The sequence below is a fragment of the Nesoenas mayeri genome, assembly GCF_963082525.1.
Source record: "Nesoenas mayeri genome assembly, chromosome: 3".
NCBI classification, from domain to species: Eukaryota; Metazoa; Chordata; class Aves; order Columbiformes; family Columbidae; genus Nesoenas; species Nesoenas mayeri.
In genome coordinates this window covers 8,347,732-8,371,443 of record NC_137544.1, presented here as the reverse complement: position 1 = coordinate 8,371,443, position 23,712 = coordinate 8,347,732, and the positions used below count along the sequence as shown (strand labels likewise).

The following is a 23,712-nucleotide window of genomic DNA, read 5'->3' as shown; positions in this document are numbered from 1 at the left end:
CCCTTGTGTCCTGTCGCTTGTTATTTGGGAGAAGAGACCAACACCCACCTCCTAAGCGCTGTAGCAGATGCAGAACCTGAGCAACCTCCTCCTCCGCTCCCAACTGCCCGACCTTGCGATGGAGTGTGAGGAGCTTTCAACACGGCTCAACTTGAGAACAGCTTCATTCCAAATCAGCATCCACATTACCAGCAAACCTTAACGGCAACCATCAGGTTTGCACTAACGTTCCGCTAAAAGTGGTGAATTCATTTCAAACTTAGCAGCTTATTGTACTTTTAAAGGAAAAAGATTTTTCCCTACTATTGAAGTGAGGCTCAATGTAGCGTAACTCAAACGCATTCCTAAAATAAATGGAATTTAGTAGTAGTCACAACCGTTTACTGGCAGTGGGTTCAACTGAAATACACTCCCTATGCAAATGATCACACTGTAAAAAAATTACTCACCTAGAAATGGAACGAGGCTGAATTAATTAGTGTTAAAGTTGATAATCCCTCATTTTTACATAATAGTTACATGACCACAAGTGATGCATAAAAGGAGAAGAAAAAAATGATGAAGTGTTTGGCTTCATTAATCAGTTCATAAGTTTACTGATTTAGCCTGCGGAATTTATTCACACGCAGTGCGAGCTTAAAGCCCCACATATTACAAGTCCAAATCCAAATCCTACGCGAGAAACAGAATAAAAGGATCTCATTTTTAGCTTATTTAAATAAATTATGTGAGGGGCTTAAAGGAGGAAGCTGAGGATGTGCAACACTGCAAGTTTAAGGAAATACGGGAAATTGCATTTGAAAATTACATTCAAGGCAGCAATGAAAAGCAGCGTGAAGCACCAAACCCTTGATAAATGTGAGTGTTGCACAAGCTTTTACTACGGCTTTACTGACAACACATGATGCAACCCAACCACTCCTCCCTAATTCATGTTCTGAAGCACCATTCAAATTTCACTAAGTATGTTTACATCCAAACCTTTTGTCAACACCCAAATAAATCACAGTTTTGTCCCTTTTGATTATTTTTACAGCCACTGTCAGAAAATGGGCCTGAAGGCGTTCTGTCGACACGGCCATCGCTGCTCCTGACGTAGAGGTCCACAATATTGTTTATGTATAGTATCTATAATACATAATATAGAAAATATATTCATATATATAACACATATATTATATAAATAATATTTTATTTATTTTTAGATTTAATACCTAATTGTGCTTTCAAAACCATGTAGAAGAGCGAACTGGAGTCAGATGTGACATATGTTACTACTACTCTCTTCCTCAATCAGACTTTGCCCGGGAGCCCTGGAGATTAAGAACACAGAAAGGAAAAGGAGCAGATATTTCGTAGGTCCTACACCTCAAGAGAGGCCACAAAATATCTATAGAACAGCTTCTCATAGTCTTGTCCACATCATATACATCAGATGCAGTTTGCTATCTCCGGATAAATTCCCAATATAGTTCTCATATCACAGAATCACAGAATGTCAGGGGTTGGAAGGGACCTCAAAAGCTCATCCAGTCCAATCCCCCTGCTGGAGCAGGAACACCCAGATGAGGTTACACAGGAAGGTGTCCAGGCGGGTGTTGAATGTCTCCAGAGTAGGACACTCCACAACCTCCCTGGGCAGCCTGTTCAGTGTCTGTCCCCTCACTGAGAAGAATTTTCTTCTCAAATTTAAGTGGAACCTTGTGTGTTCCAGCTTGATCCCATTGCCCCTTGTCCTATCATTGGTTGTCACCATTGGTTGTCCATCCTCGTGACACTTACCCTTTAGATATCTGTAAACATCGAGGTCACCCCTCGGTCTCCTCTTCTCCAAGCTCAAGAGCCCCAGCTCCCTCAGGCTTTCCTCATAAGGGAGATGCTCCACTCCATCATCTTTGTTGCCCTGCGCTGGACTCTCTCCAGCAGTTCCCTGTCCTTCTGGAACTGAGGGGCCCAGAACGGGACACAATATTCCAGGTGTGGTCTCACCAGGGCAGAGTAGAGGGGCATGAGAACCTCTCTCAACCTACTAACCACCCCTCTTCTAATACACCCCAGGTACCATTTGCCTTCCTGGCCACAAGGGCCCAGTGCTGGCTCATGGTCATCCTGCTGTCCACCAGGACCCCCAGGTCCCTTTCCCCTACGCTGCTCTCTAATAGGTCATTCCCCAACTTATATTGGAAGCTGGGGTTGTTCCTACCCACATACAAGACTCTGCACTTTCTATTGTTATATTTCATTAAATTTTTCCCTGCCCAACTCTCCAGCCTGATTTTTCACTTGCATAACCTCCAGCAGCTTGCTCTCCTACACACAAGCTATTGGGAGGGGAACTAAATGAATTCCTAGATATATTAAAGTTTATCTTTAAAAAAAACCCACCACACAAAAAGAACAACTTCAACAATTTTGATAGGGAGAAAAGAGAGTTTTTCCTTAAAAATCTCTACTGAGAAATTCCGGTATTGGATGCTGACACACAGACCTGGGTGATGCGCTGCAACACAACAGAAAATGTTTTCTAAGCACAAAGCTTAACTTCATAACAAATACCTTGTTCACTCACCAACGTACAATGCTCGTTTCACTTTGTCAGTCAAAATTAATAATAGATTAAACAACTAAACAGCAAGATCCCAGAGTAAAACACCCGAACTGCAAAATCAAGGAGGTCTGGTAAGGAAGAGACTGAAATTAGCTCTTAGGCGGTACTTTTTTAAACACATTTTTGAAGGAGCTAGAGCTGTGTTTTCTTGTCACCTTTATTCAAGTATTTCACAGCAGTTATATTACAAATTACAGTAAAATGTTCAAAATTTCCAGAAATTCAAAAAAAAAAAAAAAAATTAAATAACTTACTTCAAACTAACATAAAATGAAGCCAAAATGCAAAACATCAATTTAAACACAGTTCTGAATAAAACTATAGAATCCAAAATATACCATAGTTGATGAAGGAAGTCTACTTAATCCACCAAGTAGACACACGTTAATGAAACCAAATAGGACTCCCCAATGTCTAAATAACCCAATGTACAAGATACAAAAGATGCAAGTACAAGCCCAAATTCAAGCTTACGTTGCGATTACAAAATAAAATAAAAACAAAATAAATGACTATCAGCTGCAGGAGCTGCCATTCAGGAGCCCTGAAGGTAAAACCTGAGCTGATCCACCAAATTAATTAAAAAAAAAACAAAAGGAAGACAAGATATTACAAAAAACAGTAATCCTATAAATACATTGGCATATGAGGAAATCAAGTAACAATATAGAGGACACAAAACGAAACCAAAAAAAAATGATCACAGGTGAAATTCAAGCTTGCAAATACAATTAACTCCATAGCCATCAACTTCACCCAAGAGCAACTCTATATCTCCACAACAGCCCCACCAGCCCCAGGAAGCTCCTTCCTTCCACTGACCCCAGCACAAGGACTCACACAGGAGTTTATTTGCAACTCTCACAACAAGAAACAAGGAAGAGAGGGGTCAATTTGTACAAACTCTTGCCAGTGCTATGTGGCAAAAAATAATAATAATAATAATAATAAAAAAATTAAAAACATACAAAGAGTAAACAAGTTTAGACCACATGGACAGATTAACAGCTGTTTTAACGCTATAACCACCAGACATCTGTAAAGGAAAACAAAAACTGAATGTGGTTATTTGGGCTAGGAAGGCGAGTATATATCATTTTAGGTAAGCTGTCCACTAGAACATCTGATATCAGCTACTTTTCTCTAAGACAACATGGCAGCTCCTTAATTAGTAAAGTTGCCTCTTAACGATTTTTCCCAACCAACAACTGACAGTAAAAATTTTCCTTTAGAAACCTGACCTTTTAGAACCATTTGTAATGCTAGGCATTAGTTTAAACTTGCTTTTCGCGCTCACTGGTGACTAAAATTCTCAACTGTTTTAATTCATATAAATTTATTATCTTCTTAAAAACGTATGCGGTTTTATCTTCCACAAGTGCTGCTGTTACTTGAACAAAAACTCCTTTGAGTAAGTGAAACTGGAATAAATATTCTTAAAAAATTCTGCAGCAAGAACCTGAGACTTGCAAAACCCCCTTTTATCAGAAACTTGCTACAAAAGATCTGCTACATTTCATTTAATCAAATCTTAAAGTTTGTAACAATTTCCATCAAAATACAAAATGCTGTTAATGTACCAGACACAAAAATATCTCAAACAGGTATGATGCTAATAAATACTAAACAAAACATGGAAAAAAATCCCATTAATCAAATCTGAGATCAAAGAATCTCATTTAAGATGTGTTTTCTGCTTGTTTTTGTTGTTTTTTAATCGCACTTTCCCACCTAAAAAATACAGTGTTTCTGCATGGGTTGCATTTAGAAAGTGTAACTAGATGTACATGAATCCTTAGAACCTTCTCCTGACATCAGCTGGAAAGAAAAACAGTGGCATTCGGGGGGAGAACAAGAACTAGGGTGGAATTGTTTTAATCGTAATATACAAAGCACTTTGGATTACTGCAGCAGCCCAAGGCCCAGGTTGTTCCTCTGCAGCACTACACTACAATCAGCCATCGAGGTGGAGACACGTACCTCGCTTCTTCGGGTTGGAAATGGGAGCAGAGCGACCACAAGTCCTCCATGAACACTGTTGGTAACTAAAATACAAAAAGCTGAGGTAGCTCAGTATCTCTGCAGTAGTCCAAGACTGTTTTCTCTAATTAAAAACTAATCACACCGCGTTGCATATTTCTGGAAAGACACTTCGGCAGCTACGTAGGGACAGTCACAATGAATGGTTAACGACGGTGACACCAACGTCTCTAAAACACTTTCCATGTAGGTTTGAAATAAATCAGCCCAGGTAATGTTTTAATGCTGAGCTTGTGATAAAATACGTTTTGTTTTGTTTCTTGAAACTGCCTAGACTGTTCTCTCCAGTTTCCAGAAGGGAAAGGTTTTGAACTACACGATTCAGACCCAGCGAACTTTGGGCTGAACAGATCGAGTCAAGAGACCGTCCTCCGATCCCCCGCACCAACAATGCTTCACACGGACCTCGCTGTGAAGCCTGGTTTAAGGTTTATTTTCAAGCGAGCTTGGGCTCCAGGACTTCGACCAACTATAGTGTCTTCTTACCTGCACTGCACAGTCCAAGCTATGTTACAAACACGGAACTTCAGAAGGAAACCTGCCAGTATTAAACTTGGTTTTCTTAAACAACTCAAAATGGAAAACAAGGAGGTGGTGGGAAAATGCTTCACTTTTAGCAACACAGAAGAGTTTCACCGTGTAACTTGTTTCTGAAACAAATATACACCAATGAAAAAGGAATTTCACCATTTTGGTAAAGAATGTGGCTTTTTCAGTGTGTCTTAGTTTAGTTCTGTAGAGTAAGACAGGCATTATAGAACCATAACACCGGTTGCCATCCAATGAAGAGAATACAAATCATTCTTTTGCAGATCTTCGTTCTGAAGACAGCTTTCTAACATTGCCATTTGCTATAATCCAAACCAATTGATTAGCCTTATCTTTCTCAATTGACTAAAAGGCACATTAAAGGCAGTTCTACAGAGCCTCATCTTCAAATCACTGTACATCCAGTTACTCAAGATTCCTACCACAATGCATCATTGCCTTCTTTAGAACAGATTTTTTTGTCCATTACCCCAGAGAAGAGAAAAATTGGAAAAACAAAAAATAAGAAAGGTTGCCTGTTTAAAAATATTCAACTTAGATCTGCTCTTTCCAGTTCTCTTGTATGTGTTGGTCTCCACTTTGCCTGAAGTTTCCCCAAAGATAATGCATGTAGAGTGAACAAGAGCAGAAATGAGAACAGTTTCTGTAGCACCAAAAATCTCCAAGCTGTGGCATTGTATTCTTTATTTATATCAGATACAACTCTATGAAGTTCCGTTTGGTTCTTGTAGGCTGGTTGGTTTCAGGTACCTGAGACAATAGCACCAAATTCAACAGAAAGAAAAAAAAAGAGAGAGCACTTAAGACCAAGGCTCTGTACGTGCTTGGTGCAAATGGGAACTGAATGGCTCAGAGGACTGCTCTCCCGTGAGCAGTTTGAGAGGATAAACCCACCCATCTTGACGAGTTCACAGGAATGTTTCAAACACAACGACTGTTCTTTCCATCTCCTGCAAGAGACAAGAGCATCAGTTATCCATAAGTACACAGAAACAAAGTTATGTGATGTAAATGTATTTACTGGGATATATACATATTTTTCAATCTGAACAAAGAATTCATAGGAAAACAGACATTTCTGCTTATTAGCTGCTACCTGCTAGCAAAATATGGCAAAAGAAACTAATTAAAAAGTACTAATGCAGGAAAGTGCTCCTCTGTGACAGTCCCCAAGAAAATCCAAGGGTATTAGGGTCACTTACATAATTAATGCACTCAACATGCATTAAGAAAGTATTGTGATGGCACACTACACAAATTCGTCTTACTGCACACTTACGCTGTTGGTGACCCAGCTGTAAACACATATCTGCACAGTTTGGAGAATCAAAATAAAGATCAGTCCCCGTACTCCTGCTGGATAAATGTCTTTTTAATCCACCTAACATTTGGCACAGATTTTCAACATATTTTTAGGTGAAGATGGCAGAGGACTAGCACAAAAATGGTTTGAAAAGTATTCTGCAGGAACTCTACAATATCCTACACTAAGGCCTTTCCAGGTTTTGTTGTAAAATATTTATGGAGAAAAATATATAGTGTTCACTGGAAACTAGCAACTGCTGGTTCTTTTTTTAGCAAGACTGGTTATCAGTTGAATCAGCAAGTTGATCCCAAACCCTCTACAGCTACAACAACACTGGAGGGATGCATGTCCACAGTTACAATTGGCCTACGCCAATGCTGACGTGTCCAGCTCGCTGTCGATGCAGACAGGAGGCCTTTGGTAGCAAACAAGAGTAGAGGCAAAGGATGATGGCAAACCAGACAACTGCCTTCACAGACTGGTTGGGGTTGGAAGGGACCTCTGGAGATCATCCAGTCCAACCCACCTGCTAAAGCAGGTTCACCAGAGCAGATCACACAGGAATGTGTCCAGGTGGGTTTGAATGTCTCCAGAGAAGGAGACTCCACAACCTCTCTGGGCAGCCTGTTCCAAGGCTCTGGCACCTCAAAGGAAAGGTTTCTCCACATGTTCAGATGGAACCTCCTGTGCTTCAGCCTGTGCTCGTTACCCCTCATCCTGTCATTGGGCAGCACTGAAGGGTCTGGTCCATCCTCTTGACACCCACTCTTGAGATATTTCTAATAATAAATAAGATCCCCTCTCAGCTTCTCTTCTCCAGGCTGAACAGACCCAGCTCTCTCAGTCTCTCCTCATTAGAAAGATGCTTTAGGCCCTTAATCGTCTTCGTAGCCCACGTCTGGACTCCCTCCAGTAATTCCTTGTCATTCTTAAACTGGGGAGCCCAGAACTGGACACAGAACTGCAGATGTGGCCTCACCAGAGCAGAGTAAAGGGGGAGGAACAACCTCCCTCCACCTGCTGGTCACACTTTTCCTAATGCACCCCAGGTACCATTGGCCTTCTTGGCCACAAGGGCACATTGCTGGCTCATGGTCAACCTGTTGTCAACCAGAACTCCCAGGTCCTTCTCTGCAGAGCTGCTTTCCAGCAGGTCCATCCCTGACCTGTACTGGTGCCTGGGGTTTTTCCTCCCCAGGTGCAGGACCCTACACTTGCCCTTGTTGAACTTCATCAGGTTCTTCTCTGCCCAGCCTCCATCCTGACCAGGTCTCACTGAACAGCAGCACAGAATTCTGGTGTGTCAGCCCTTACTCCTGCCTTACATCCTGCTGCGCCGGACTTTTCCAAGGGCGTATTTACCCATCTAGAGAACGTCTGCAAATTTTTAAGGTCTTGTATGAAAGTCACAACCAGCAAACTCCATGGACTAGAGGTACGGATTGGTTTTTTGGCCCAGTTACACAACTGCAGCAACATGGGCTCTATGTGCCTATAGAATAGCTGCTACATCCATTGTTACTCTATACCTCAAATGCTGAAACTGCTTCTACCCTATTTTAACTCTGCTAGCATGTGCTGCTGTATTCCCTCCTCTTTTTCCTCCATTCTTTTAGGTTAAATTCTTAATCCTATTCTGAGGAAAGTATTATTAGAAACAACCTCTTTTTTAAGTCATTACTACGCTAAACTTTTCTGCTTATAGATAGTTTTCTCAAAACCTCTTTGAAGCTTTTGCCTGCTAGTACAGCAATGAACTCATAGCTTAACTCAGTACTTGAAAAAACAGCTTCACGAAATTCAGATAAAGAATAAAAGTAACTGCACAACATCACCTCTATAAGCTGTGATTTGTCATAGTCTCTGCGATGTCTGTAGATGCACTGACTGAGGAGTGAATACAATCTCTCAAGTTGGTCAACAGTCAGGTTGTCACTTTTCTTAACCACCAAATCAAGCAGTTTCTGTTGGAACAACAAAAGATGAAGAGGGTTTTCATAATCACTTTTTTTTAAAGGACAAATTAGAAACACAATCTCCTTCTGAAGCCCTATTTTGGAGGCATTCATACAAATAAAATGGGCCACACCTGCCTATCAGTAAGGCCTCTGCTTCTATGTAGATCCAGAAGGACTCAGTGTCTCTTTTCTCACTTCTCTGTGTGCACGCAGACTTTTTTCCTTGTCTTAGATTTTATACTCAGTATAGCTGGAGCAATGTTTGCTCTGTTTGAAAGATACTTCATCTTGTTTCAACTCGGTCAATAATTACAGCAAAACAACCCATAAACACTGTCTTGATAGCTAAAGCAGACATTTTTAAGAACTTGCAGTGGCATGAAATGGTAAGAAATACTAGATGGAAACGTGTGGAATTTGACAAATGTCAAAAAATGGTACAATAAAAGCAGAGGGAGTACAATACATCTAAACCTGCTCAGAAACAAAAGGTAAAAGTGTGTATTTTACATAGTAGCAGAGAGTAAAATTTAATAATGCTCCTATTGATTCCAAGGAGATCATCTGTACTCCACAACAAATGGGATCTAAATTTCATAGTAGGTCAAGCTAGTTTCTACAACAGAAGACAGCAAATTCTGTTGTAACTTTGCTATAAAAGACACAAAACTGAGAGAAAATTAACTAGCAGGGGTTCAGTCTGACGCCAAAACATCAGCACAAATTCCAATTTGCTCTCCAATCCACTAACGGTTCTTTCCACCAAGTACACGGGAAGGCAAAAGATGATGTTAACTCCTAATTAGTAGGCACCCAGCAGTTCCTCAGTAACTGGCATGTCCAATTAACACATATGAGTACCTGCAAAAACCGCAATTAAAAGACTGGACTGCTGTGCCATTACTGGATTTGTTAAGGTAGGAATGATGGGACAGTAAGGATAAAGTAGTTCTATTAACTTGCCATCCAAAAAATACCAATTGACAAACCATCTTCAAAAGTTACTGTGGCCACAATACTTGTTTGCAGTCAAAACCAAAGGAAATGTTGCTTCAAACCGAGAGAGGAAGCATTTTTCATGAAGCAAACAGTTCAATTTCTTTTTCGGCTCCATTACCTTTAGTCTGTCATGGTCAACAACTACAGAGGGTAAGGGATCTGATGGTTCCTCTGGGACCTGCTCCAAACTTGTGGGCTTTGACTGTTCCACAGCAACTTTGCGTGTTTTCTTGCTTTTGAGCATACCTGTAATTGGAAAAACAATTATCAGCACTGTCAGCCTCTCAAAATGAACAGCTTGTTTCTTCGCTTCGGTTTGATTTTGCTTGTTTGGTTTGTCGGTTTTTTCTGAACCAAATAAGCATGATTGTAGCGGTGCACATTAGTCATCAGCTTTGCAGAATTCTGAATGTTTATAGGTGCACAAAACAAGAGTTCAAGAAACACAGGTGAAACTGGTAACCTTCAAAACTGAACTGCAAAGTCCCAACAGAAAACTGAACGTAACCAGAAAAGCTTTTCCATTTTATCATTTCTACTAAGCAACATCAAATTCTAAGTGAAGTTCAGATCTTAAGCTGACACTTAAAATCTTTCTGCTTAAGTGAATCAAATTCTCATTTGACTTTTTTCTGAGGAGCCCTTGTCATTATAACCATCCTTAACATACACAAAATTTAAACTACATTTAGAAATGTAAAGGCTCTTATCATACATCATACTCTTCTGATATTCTTAGGACCTTTCTTCTACTATTCTCATGGTCCCTTCCAACTTGGTATAAAATGATTCTGTGATTCTCCTCAGCCTTTGAAAAAATACGTATGTACAAACACAGCCAACATGTATACAGTGATATTCTCAGAATTCTGATCTCTCATTAAAGCTCATTTACTTCGCAAATCTCAGCACTAACTTTTGAAGTCAAGATTTCATCATTCTCTTAGATAATTCTGAAAAGCTCATTAAAAAGGCAATCATGCATAAGGCTTTTATTTCTCTTCCCTGAGGAAACTGTGTCTCTTGTCTTCAAAGGACATGGCCCCTTCTTTCATGCACCACCAGGATCTCCCTTCTCGTTCTCTTATCTTTTTGCTGCACTGTTACTGTGTTGACTGACTCCAAAGCCTGATACCTCCTCCATTAGATAAACAATGGTTTATCTGACATTTGCTATTAGTTAAAATGCTTTAATTTATGCTACTAGCAAATATTTTTAAAGGAATGCATTCTGTATTTCCATGGTCCTTCATCCAACGCCAATGATACTGATACTGTTATCATAAATCTCTAAAAACAAATAAAAACATAGAATACAGATCAAAATACAGATCAGATAGAACATATAGGCCAAAACATACATGTATCTGCATTGAGAATATTTTAAAGTCTTCAATTACTGTTTAAATGTTATATTGTATTTTCAGTATTTCCTATAAAGCGAACAAAAATAAACAGAGTATTTTAAGTATGGATATATACTTACTTGTCTAAGATAACATTACCGCAGGTCAAGGATGGACCTCTAAATTAACTATGTAGAATTAAATGTTGTAAACACACTGAAAGTTTCAAATAATTAGAGAGCAGTTCATAAAATATTATCATATAATAATAATTGTAATATATTACAATTAAAAACACACTTATTAACTTGGACACTAAGGACAGAAACACTGAAAACAAGCTATACCTTCTTTATCTGCTTCAGCATCTTTAGTTTCAATGTCTGTGCTCTGTAGTGTTTTTTCATTATTGCTGCAATGTGGTAACTCAGCTTTCACCGGATCAGCTCCTTGACTTTCACTGGAACCTTCCATTTTCTCCTTTGGCTGATCTTCAGACGGAGATTTGTGTTTGTTACTAGACCCATCGCTGTTGTCACAGGGTGAAACAGCATCGACCGTTTCCATCTTCCCATTGTGACACGCTGGAGCAGCAACACGCTCCGCGCTGTGTGCAGATGTCTCTCCATTCACACAGTCCCCTTTCGATGCAGAATCCTTCCTTAATTCCTTTTCAGCACTCAGGGTAACACTGTCGGTTATTAAGAGAGATTCATTTGAGCTCTCTTCTTCTGTGGATGCAAAATTGTTTTCCTTTCCTGATGTCCCATTGTTAAGCCTCTGCTCTGCATCTATATCCATAATATCACAAGAGGATTCATCATTTGTCATAGAGAGATCTCCTGTTTCCTCTCCGTTCTCCTCAATGCAGTCAGTACTGATTTCCAGCTCTCCATTTTCCAGCAATTTACTGTCCTCTCCGTGATTTTCATCATCAGCAAACTTTGCATCATCTTCATCTTTCTTTAGATTATTGACTTTCCTCTTCTTAATAATGCCTTTGCCCCACTGTGAGCGCCGTCTCGATTTTCTCCTTATTCGAACTGAATTATAACAAGAGGGGAAAGAAAAAACCACCCACACTTAGATGCACAGGTACTCCTCAGTAAACACACTAGGATATTAGAATATGCTGTAGTGGGTGAGGTAATCAAATGGGTTCATATTTCAAGGAATAAAGCAACCTGTCTGTTGGATTTCCATGCGAGCCTATTACAGATACCAAGGACTTTTAGAAGTACAAGGGGTGAATGCTCAGCCATGGACACGATTCCTACTCTAAGCTATGGAAATCAGGAAGACCTGCTAGCCTTTCCTACTTAATGCATTTTATATACCCATTCGTAGGTAAAACACTAAAAGAAAACAGCTAAGCAATGACACAGAAATCAGTCAATCTCATTTGGGTAATGCACACTATATAGACAGTTATTCTCATTTTCCCTTTTTTAGAACCTCAGTAATTCAAAATTGCTACACAACAAAACAAATGAAGTGCAATCCATGGATTTATGGAATCATTCAGGTTGGAAGGGACATCAGGAAGTCTCTAGTCCAAGCTACTAAATAAACAGGGCAGCTCTGAGGACAAAGCGTGTTGCTCAGGGCTTTATCCAGCCATGTGTTGGTAACTCCCATGGACACAGACCACACGACATCCACGGGCATCCCGCACCAACACATGATTGTCCTAACAGTGAAAAGGCTTTTTGCCCTATATCCAGTCAGCATCTCTCACTTCTTTCAACTTATGTCCGTTGTCAATTCAAAGATATCTTCGCTGTTTAAATCAGCTCAATCTCCCATTCATTCCCACCTCTGTCTTCAAGTTCACTGCACTGATAAAATGTGGTTTTGATAAAATGAGGATCTTTGTTATAGACCCAGACCATTCTAACAACCCTGTCTACAGCAAGACAAACATCTGCATGTGTGCAATGAGTCTATAAGCAGAAAGGGAATCACAGCCCCTCATCACCAATGCCTTCCCCCATACTACACAACTCAACTTGAAGCATCGTGGGCCTGTGATCCTTTTTCCTTACTTCTGCATCCTTACTTGTTTCATTTTTTCCTATTTCTTATGTGTGCTTTCTGTGCCTTAAAAAACAAAATAAAACAAAACAAAACAAAAAAACCACAGTGAACTTTATTCAGAAAGGAAATTCTCTTTACTAACCTATTTGCAAGAAGCTACAACTAAGGCATCAATCTCAAAGAGATTTTGGGGTGTGCACTTGCCATTCAAACCTAATAATGTTGTCGATGCCCTTTTCCAGAGCACTAATAGGACACAGCGCAGAAGACTAATGAGAAAACTGGGTAAAACGGAAACTTCTACATTGAAATTCAAGTAATGATGCAGACTGCTCATATTTTTGCAGAAGTGCTGAAGTTGCAGCCAAGTGATTAGAATTGAAAATCACAGCCAATGGAGATTAACAGATTTTCCTCCATTTTGAAAGGAACTCCCGTGTTGAGCACCTCCATAATGTTCTTGGTATATGTAGGTTGATTTACAGGATATTAAGCCGTAGATCTGTGTCTGCCAACCTCACATTGAGTCACAAAGACCAGTGTTTATTAAGTTGCTTTGAAGACACAAGCACTACGCAGGAACAAGTGTTGAGGATTAAATCACAGCGGCTCAGAGAAGCACAACTGTACTTCGGCATCTCCTCCCCACGAACAGTGTATGTAAGCAGGTGGTTTACTACATTACAAATAAATCTTAACCTTTTAGTTTTCAAAGCTATCTAAATCTACAGTCACACTGCAATAAAGCCAGTCTTGGAGTGTGTATTTATTGTTACAAATAATCCTCACTGAGAACTGTAAGATTAAAGGGGAAAACCCCCTTTCTCCAGCTGTTTTGTAGGTTTGATTGTGGTTTCTACAGCCTGTTTCACTGTTTTATTGCTGACAAACTACAACCTGCTCACGTAAATCTTCAGGAGTTCACATAATCTTTCCCTAGATTGTGCAAGAGATTTTCATTAACAACAGAAGCGGCAAATCTGAAACTAAACAGGGAGATATTAACTTACAGACAAAAAAAAAATGCCCCTATTAGGCAACGAGTTTAACCTCAGGTCAACTGCAAAGATGAACAAATAAAACACAGAAGGAATGTAAAAGTCTTTTAAAGGAAATTTAATATGTCCTAAAGTGTAGAAGTTAATAAGAAAGTTTCATTTTTTAAAGGTACGCTGATTTTAGCTTTTCAGACCGACTTTGCTGTAAGAGTCCTATAATGTCAAACATATATGACATTTATTATATCAATGAATTGCACTTCAAATATGCCCATTTTACTAGTGGATTCCTTTTGTCCGCCGTGCGAGCCTTTCCCAGGATGAGAACCCACACCTTGCCTAAACACACAAGTGCATCTCCTAAAGTTCCCAAGTGTGCGAGAAATCTCATTAAAGCAAAATGAAATTAATCCTATATTACACATTTCATTAAACTTCAAGTTCTCCTAAATGACAGTCAGCAAGTCCGGCTGAACTCTCATCTTACGCAGTAGTATTAGAACATACGTTGTGCATGCTGGGTTTTGTTGTTTTAAATTATAATAGGACAAAGCAACCCCAAAAGGCGCCGCAGAAGATGCCCACCCAGGAGTTCTGAGGTTTACACTGCATCAAAACCGGTAAAAGCAGAAAATGTTCAGCTACCTCATTCAAGTATGCACACATACAGAGCTCTGGTTGAAACGCTGCTATTATTATAAAATGGGTGTTATGTCACAGTATTTTTAAAAAATTGATACCTCCAACCAAACCCTGAGATTGAAGAAAGAACAGAGTTTCATCACCAGATCCTGCAGAACATGCCCTCCTAATATTTAACTGTATTTGTACTGACAGAAGCAATAACTTAGCTACTTTTGTTGATTTAGTTGATAAAATTCAGTTAATGCTAAAGTTTTCCCATCCTAGACTCTTACGATTTCTTAAGGCAGAACCACCATCAGCTGAGACATCCAGACCTGTAACCAACAAGCAACCAACACTTCAAAAATCCTGGTATTTTTGTCTGTATACTTCTAAAAATTGACCTTTTTCCCCCATCCCAGCCATGAAAGCCTTGTCTTTGCAGACTTTCATAAACCCACCTAAATCTCTCATTTGAATTTAACACAAAACCGCCCACATCATTTTCAAGGCCTCAGTAAGATTCTTAGTCCCCCACCTAATGTATCTTTGAGCCCATTCATCAGTTTTTACGCTTTTGATCGTATTGAAAATAAATTCTAGTCCTCACATTTAAACCGCTCCCTCAAAGCGACACCTTTCTGCTCTGTGCAAAGGAACGTCCTTTGGGATATGAGAAGAAATTCTGGTTCCAGATCATCAGCACCCATAACATCATTACAGAGATCTTCCTTTTATCCAGCCAGCCAAGCCTCTAGGAAGAGGGGAAAGCTGAGCAAGGAATCCAACATTTAAGAACAAAACCCACCACCTGTCTGTCTGTCTGTCCTGCCCACTTCCCCCAGTACAGCTGAGAGAGTGGCGCAAGTAGGAAGGTGTTTAATGCAGCATGTTTAATGGCCAAATGTAGAAGTCGGCACCAGATTTCATCACCTGCACTGATTATATTTACTGGAAAGAAAAAGGCACTAGTGAGAGAATAACACAGACCTGAGAAGCTGTCATATTAGGCAGGAAAGAGTAAAATTTATCGCTGAATCCTCCAAGATATGATCCAAAAAGGGAAAAGGAGCTACCACAGGGTATAACTGATGCAAAACTACAGGTCTAATGGGCAGGAGCTACTGCAATAATAGACTGATGCTAAAAAATGAACCTAATCTGGACTCCCCTCTCTCTACCTTAATGTCAATATAAGACTGTAAACTAGCAAGAATAGAATCCCACGTTTTATTTTACGGTCAGGGTGATTCATGACACAAAAAAGTTTACAGTAAGTAACAGCATGGAACAGCTATTTACAGGAAAAAACTTTAAGTTAACTTTGTTAAAAAAATTAACAGGGTACAGACAATTGCAAGTTAACACCTTAACACCTTTTCAGTTTTTCCTTTTAAAACGACTCATCTGAAATCTACCCATTGATATCCAGTCTTTTGGCAGTGTTTGTGCCAGAGGCAGTAGAAATACTATTGTCAGAGGAATCCTGCTTTATAGAACTGACTTTCTGTAACTCAAACTATTATAATACCAATTATTCACACATGAATACACTCACTTGCCTTCTGAATTGCTGAACTCTTCTCACTATCATCTTCACATAACCTCTATAGATTTGCCAAAGGGATCCTCACTTCAGCTCTAGTTTCTTTCTTGGTTTGCTCCTTTGTAAGTCGTTATTCAGAACTTTTAATGGCAATAAATACCTGTTCGACCACGAGTCACGGATAACATTTCACTTGGGTTCCCATGAAGCTGGTATCAAAAACAACCCTTCCTCGCTCCGGTCTTTTTTTCCCCGAAGCTGCAGAGTCTCTGCAGACAGCATTTTTAAAAAGTGAGATGTAATACAATGTAATTAATCACTGAGCACAAATTTGGTTTAGATTTTGTTAAGCAGCGAGGTCGCTCAATTCTTCCATTCCTATGTTGAGACACTTAAGAGTCAGCTGAAAGATCCTTGAACTCCAGGCAGACAGCATTTCCCCCCACGATTAAACAATACAAATCCTGCACTTAACTGCAGGAAGAACAGCCCTCCAGGCACAAGTTAAGTGAAATTAAACCTGTAGCAGGCTTTCAGAAGTTCTGGCCCACTGTCAGGTTCTGCCTTAAGACTCCCAAGTCATGACAACATCTTCTGGTGAAACCAGCACCCTTACCTAGGGATGCACACCAACTCCATCCAAAGCAGGGTATGGTTCCTGGATACTGAAGAACAGTGATGGTCAAAAAATCCCAAACAATACAAACTAAATCACAGATCTTCCCCACCTTCCTGAAGTGTTTCTGCAAGATCTGGAGGTAAATGTCACTTTTTTGGCAGAAAGTAGATCTCAAAAACATGGGGGAATGGTACAGAAGCTCCAAAGTTGAGGAACACGCTGTTGCCGTTCCTCAGATCCCTCCGTACAGTGACAGAAGTGCAGACTGTACAGAAATAAAGTTAACAGCTGGAAAAGGAAGCAGATATAATAGGAAGATCCAAAGATTGTCAATCATTAACAAGCAAGTCTGCTTGCCTTAATGTGGAGGAAGTCTAACGAGAAGATGTAGCAGTCAAAGCAGAGATGTTTCTCTTGCAATTTCTGTAGTTTGACTACTGCAGTACGTTGAGTGTAGTACAGTATTAGTGGGGACTAACAAGTTCACTTTATGCTGCAGAAAAGAAGACCCTGCCATGCCTCTGCACTGCTTGAAAGTCCACCAGAGAATGTGAATCCTCTGTCATTAAACGATAAAACTCTCATCCATCAAACAGTAGATTCTCTGTTGTTACCTCTATTTCATGAAGAACTCCTGGGGGTTAAAATCCAAAGGAGATTCTCATGGAAAGCAAGATCACCATGGATCTAGATTTTGTGTCTGCAATATCATCAAGAACCACTTGAAGCAACGCACCTGTTTTAAGTTTTTCTTCCACGATCAAAACCCTACACCTCTTTCTGATGTCTTGTGTGTAAAGCAACTCAAAAGCCTTGAGAAAGCACTTATTACCAGCAATTCACACTCTCTCGTGCAGCATCCAGGATACCTGTATCTCTGCTACAGTAATTTAGCTGTTTCCAGTAGCTCCACATTCCTTACCAAGGGGCACTGAATAGTCCACTTGAAAGTCTCTGGAGTTTTCAGCCACCAAGTCCCAAACTGCAGTCAGAGATAAGCAGTACGAAAGAACAGAGCACAGTTCCACCATGGCTTAAAAAGCAAAACGAGGTGCCAGCTTCTACTAACAGACAAAGCCATTTCTCCCTCCAAAGCCAGCTATAGCGTTTTCACCACCTCATTTCTGCCAGCACTACTGTTCCTGCAGTAAAACAGATAAGGGAACTAAATCTGTCCGAAACACTACATATATATACATTTTTATTTTCTGGGTTAGTTTTCAACATCTTCAGATCCCCAACTGAGCTTTCCACCTCACAAACGATGGTGCTGGCACAGGGGAGATGGTGGAAATACGCAGCCAGCGAAAAGGCAAGACGGCACCTTTAGCAGTAACCTGCAGTCTCACCAGCTCAAAGTGACTGTGGAAATAACCCCTAGAAGACGTGTCATTTTCTTCACCTAGACAGAAGGCAATTAAGGCACAGACCTGACAAATAGATTTAGAAAAATGTACACAACAACTTAACATACATAGCATATATAACAAGTGATATAAACAACTACTTGAGGAACCTGGGAACTTGTGCTCAAACAGAAGTTCCGTAAGACAAGGTGAAGTGTGTTTAAAAAAAAATAATCTTGGCTGCGGTACCCCCAGCATTTTCTGCCCTCAGTCACCTGCCTTCCCTACCACCCCTATAACGCTCTCAATTCAAGCTCTTCCCAGTATTTCTCACAAAACTCTCCAAGTATCTCCTGTTCCTCCCCACCTTGGCTGAACAGCTTAACAGATTTACCCCATCTGGCCAGCACACAGTTTTAACCCATCAGCTAACAAGGGCAGGCAGAACAGGGGAGATTCAGGCTAGACAAAGAATTACAGAAGCACAGAATGTCCTGAGTTGGAAGGACCCACAAGGATCATGGAGTCCCACTCCTGTCCCTGCACAGGACAACCCCACAGTTCACACCGTGTGTCTGAGGACGTTGTCCAGTCTCTTCTTGAACACTGTCAGGCTTGGGGCCGTGACACCTCCCTGGGGAGCCTGTTCCAGTGCTCCAGCACCCTCTGGGTGAAGAACCTTTTCCTCATGTCCAACCTGAACCTCCCCTGGCACATCTTCTGCAATTTCCTGGGGTTCTGTCACTGGTCACTGAAGAAGAGAGCTCGGCCCTGCCCCTCCTCCTCCCCTTGTGAGGAAGCTGTAGACCATGATGAGACTTTTTTTTTTACACTGAGGGTGGTGAAACACTGGTCCAAGTTGCCCAGAGAGGCGGTGGATGCCCCATCCCTGGAGACATCCCAGGCCAGGCTGGACGGGGCTCTGAGCAACCTGATCTGGGTGAAGATGTCCCTGCTCATGGCAGGGGTGGCACTGGATGAGCTTTGAAGGTCCCTTCCAACCCAAACTATTCTATGATTCTAACAGGTAACTACCATTTTCAATCTATAGCCTTTTGCTTCAGCAGATGCGTAGATTTATCCGGCTACCAATTTTCACAAAACTCGCAGAAATCTTATCTTTCAGCACTCAACTCCTGTCAAATCTGCCTGAGCCTGGCAAAATGATTCAGAAGTTATTAGGGGAGCCGAGATGGACAGAGAGCATGGTGGTATTTTCTTGGGAAACCAAGCTAAAAATACCATTTACATGAAACCAGAGCAATTATGTTAGTAAGGTACCTGACAAGACAGTCACATAGAAAAATTAAAGAGAAAAAATGAAGTCAAAAGTGAAGAGACAATCAGATTAATTCCAGCTGTGGAGATCAGTTTTAGACTTTCCACCTCTATAGATGTGCTAATTTTCCCTCTGCTAGGGAGCTCTTTGCAATAGCAACTATTACAGCTATTTACATTTTTGGTACATTCAGACGGCTCTTGGGGACGACTGAACGACATCTTCCCTGCTGCAAGAGAGCCACGAGCAAACACAACGTTCTTCTGCAGCTTCACAAGCTGAGATGATGTTCCTGCTCTAATTAAAATGACATTCAATAGGGTTTACAGCATTCAGTTATATCATACAGCTGAAAGCTTCAAGGCTGCCCATCAGTTTCTGCGTCGAGGAGGCAAAATTCTTAAAAAACAAAGAAAACTGAGGTTAAGAAATTTGTAATAATCACAAGAACATCAACAGCTTCTGCAGACAAAACCTTGACACCAAGTCCTTAGACTATTTAAAGGAAATACTGCCACAATTTTCAAAGGGGAGAAGGAATAAGATATATCTAAAAGGTCAGAAAACTTTATTACATTGCTTGTATGTACCACTTAAGGGGAAAAAAATAGAACTCATTAAAAAAACTTTGTCTTAAAAATCTCTCTTTTTTGCCATATTTATAAGAACGGTGCTGATAATGCTTTCAGGAAAACCTCCTTAAGAGAGGCTGAGCAATCTTGCATTACTGAGTTAGAAAGGAGATGAAAAACAAGAGAATATTTCGAAAGTCACTGATTAGGTGACCCTCTTGGCCCCCCGTCAGAGAAAAAAGACATTGGGTTAATTCAAGAGGCGAGTATTTAATAATGATGAACGAAGATTTCTTTGCCACTAGATAGCACTGAATGTAAAAGTTTGATGGGATCCCAAAAAAGAACCGGCAGTCAGGATTTATTGCAACTCCCACAAATGCACTAAATGGCATTTTAAGTTGGAATGACAAAGCCTACGGGTTCTAAAAGAACTGTTAACAACTCAGAATCAGCCAAGTTGGTATTTCCTTCAAAATCAGGCAAAAAAAAGGAAAATTCTCAAATGTTTGCAACTTTCTTTTAAAGCATCTGGTTGAAGGCACAGTCAGACACAGGAGGAGGAACTACTCTCATCCCAGATGCTACATGCTACGCTACCCAGAACAAAGTGATAAAGAAATAAAGAGACAGTTGTCTCAGCTCTGAATAAACACGTCCTTAAAACCCATAAAAATGACTTTTAATGATGTTCGTAAAGTTACAGTACTTGCCTCTGTCTCAAGTGAGAATCAAGTCAAGTCAAATCCCTTTTCTGGAGAGCAAGAGGAGAAAATAAAACAGTAGCAAGTGTAGGATTTGTGACAAAACACCAGCAGCTATTAGGGTTTTAATGTTAGCATCTGGATGACTGTTAATATGCCAAATTCTGAATCCAAATTGAGAACTAGTCCAAAAGGCAGAAAACAGTTAAAATAATCAAAACCACGTGGCATCTGGTCCACCATGTCCTTTGACACAGCACTAAATGCCTCAAGTACAGCAAACACTGAGAGCAGTTTAGGAGAGGTCAAAGAAAAGAGACTGAACGGATGAAAATCAGATAAAGACGGAAAAATAAAACAGCTTCTGAGAATGATTATAAATAAAAGACTTTTTCTTTCTAAAAGTATTTTTTTAAATACTCCTGCCAAAACCTCCTTTCCGTTATACAGCAGAAACGCATACGATAGATTCAGAAAACAAAAATTAACCAAACTACCACAGAAAAAGGTATGACCAAACATCATTACTTTAGAAACCAGATCTTCTGCAGCAGTTTTTATACCCTTGCTTAACCTCCCTACAGTTCTTTCTATAGACATCACTAATCACTTCAATTATTGGGAAAAGTCAGCACTGTGTTTACTTCATATTTCATAAAATGACTTTTGTATAAAACTTGTATTTTTAACACTTCACATAAACAAAATATTTTAATATTTTTATTTGCTCCGAATGGCATTTTCACAGCTCTCATATTTAGCATAACAGACATCTTCTCTACGAATAAAGCATAAAATCTGCAGTCTATCACTACATTATTGTTAACTGAAAAAAAAAACCCATAAGAATGTAAATCCAAATCTTCCCTATGCAGTTTATTTATATGTAACATCAAAGGAAACAACTGCAAGACAGTGAAATAATATGCAACATACTCCATCTACTGGCAAAATAGAGCAGTAGGACATATTTTTACTACACAGTATGTCAATAATGAGAGAGATGCTCATGTTTTATGCCCTACGTGTGTCTAAACCACTCAGCAATCGTTAATTTACCAGACATACCAAACTGTACATTGCTGGGAGTTTCCTTTTCCACACACATATATATACAAAGGTGAAACGAGACCCTTTATTGGTGCCCAGTGACAAGAGGCAAGAAGGAAGATCAGAAGATCTCCAGAGGTTCCTTCCAACCAGATCGATTTTGTGATGCTGTGATCATACAACTACACATATCAGGCTTTTGACCCACGTCCCACTCTACATTCCCACCAGAACATTTGCGCTTTTCCCAAAATACACAGCCAATATGGACATTTTTTAAATGATCGCTGGCAGAACTCTCCCAAACGCGTTGTCAGCAACTTCTAGTAATGCAATGCTCTTAAAACTCATCTATCCTATATATTCCACGCAATCCACTGCAGGTGCACGTTCAGCAAGGGAAATGGAAGTTGCTGATTAAATCTAACTCAGGAACGTGTATCGCTGTGCCTTCAAAGAGAACAACTGGTTTGTGCCACACTCCCGACAGTCCACCTGGCCTAATAAAATAAAATTTTAAAAAAAAAATCTGAAATACATTAGAAAACTTAAATCACAAAATAACAGGCAACTGAAAAACTAGATGAAGCTTCATACAAAATCTATAACCTCAGAAAACAAACCAATATCACAGTATGTTTGGGACTGGAAGGGACCTCAAAAGATTATCTAGTCCAATCCCCCTGCTGGAGCAGGAACATCTAGGTGAGGTTACACAGGAACATGTCCAGGTGGGTTTTGAATGTCTCCAGAGAAGGAGACTCCACAACCCCCCTGGGCAGCCTGTTCAGTGTCTGTCACCCTCACTGAGAAGAAGTTTCTTCTCAAATTTAAGTGGAACCTCTTGTGTTCCAGCTTGATCCCATGGCCCCTTGTCCTATCATTGTTTGCCACCGAGAAGAGCCTGGCTCCATCCTCATGGCACTCACCCTTTATATATTTATAAACAATAATGAGGTCACCCCTCAGTCTCCTCTTCTCCAAGCTAAAGAGCCCCAGCTCCCTCAGCCTTTCCTCATAAGGGAGATGTTCCACTCCCTTCAGCATCTTTGCTGCCCTGCGCTGGACCCTCTCCAGCAGTTCCCTGTCCTGCTGGAACTGAGGGGCCCAGAACTGGACACAATATTCCAGATGTGGTCTCACCAGGGCAGAGTAGAGGGGAAGGAGAACCTCTCTCATCTACTGACCACCCCCCTTCTAATACACCCCAGGTACCATTGGCCTACCTGGCCACAAGGGCACAGTGCAGCCACACTCCTGTTCTCCCTGTACTGGTCCTGACCACTAAATGGGGCTTTAACCTGGGGAAGGCTCCTGCACTGCCTGGAGTTCACTCTGTTTTGAGAGAAGATGCTTGACAATAATTCCCTTTAGAGTTCTCAAGTGTTTCATCTGAATAGACCTTTCTGCAGCCATCTTCTAAAAACACTGTAAACAAAGCTCCTAAAAAATAATTTAATCAGGAAAATAATCACAGAGTCATTTAGGCTGGAAAAGACCTTGAAGATGGTTTGATTTTATTAATGTGCGATTTTTTTCCCTTAGATTTATCTAAGGAAAAAGATTAATACAAGTTCAAACAGCAGAAAAATTGGAAGATTTTCAGTATTATTAATTGGAAAGTACAGTTTTTAATCCTGCGTAATTAAAATACATGAATCATTGTCCTTTTTACTCTGCTGATGTAACACATTTTAGTCTTAGAAGAAAAACAAACCTTGGTTCTTGACCATAAAAAAAATTTGCATTCTACCTCTAAAATTCTCTCTGTTCAGAAATCCCTTCACTTAACTTGGTTCTTTCATTTATACAATCCCAGTTCACTATGTATTTTAATTTGCTGCGATTCGAGGTCCCTACAATATGCTCAGTTCTGCTCTCACCTACTCAAAAGCTCCGTCCTCCAAACACCCATCCAAGTCTGTATCTCCTCCGAGTTTCCAGTCTCTCCTGTACTTACCGCATCAATCTTTCAGTGTGCTCATAGACTACTTGAATTCTTCTGCAGATTTTTGAGGTCCCTTCCAATCCCAAACATACTGTGATACTGTGATTTCTCATCAACTCCTGCTTCTCTCTCTCGATTACTCAACGTGTCACATCCCCCTGGACTCGCTACCTCACCCAGACT

At 40.3% G+C, this 23,712-nt stretch overlaps 1 protein-coding gene across 2 annotated transcripts in view; it reads right to left on the bottom strand.

Moving 5' to 3' along the window:
- Positions 1-2,516: 2,516 nt before the first annotated feature.
- ATAD2B (ATPase family AAA domain containing 2B) overlaps positions 2,517-23,712 on the bottom strand; it is an 89,202-nt gene continuing 68,006 nt past the window's right edge. The window contains exons 25-29 of one of the 2 annotated variants that reach the window (XM_080342361.1): positions 11,154-11,849; positions 9,579-9,706; positions 8,339-8,467; positions 6,092-6,147; positions 2,517-5,947 (exon numbers count right to left, since the gene is read on the bottom strand). In XM_080342361.1, coding sequence (XP_080198487.1) covers positions 6,106-6,147; positions 8,339-8,467; positions 9,579-9,706; positions 11,154-11,849 — 995 coding nt within the window. In that variant the 3' untranslated portion in view covers positions 2,517-5,947; positions 6,092-6,105. Of the gene's footprint in view, positions 6,148-8,338; positions 8,468-9,578; positions 9,707-11,153; positions 11,850-23,712 lie in introns of both variants that reach the window. The other variant, XM_080342360.1, reaches the window with a different exon arrangement.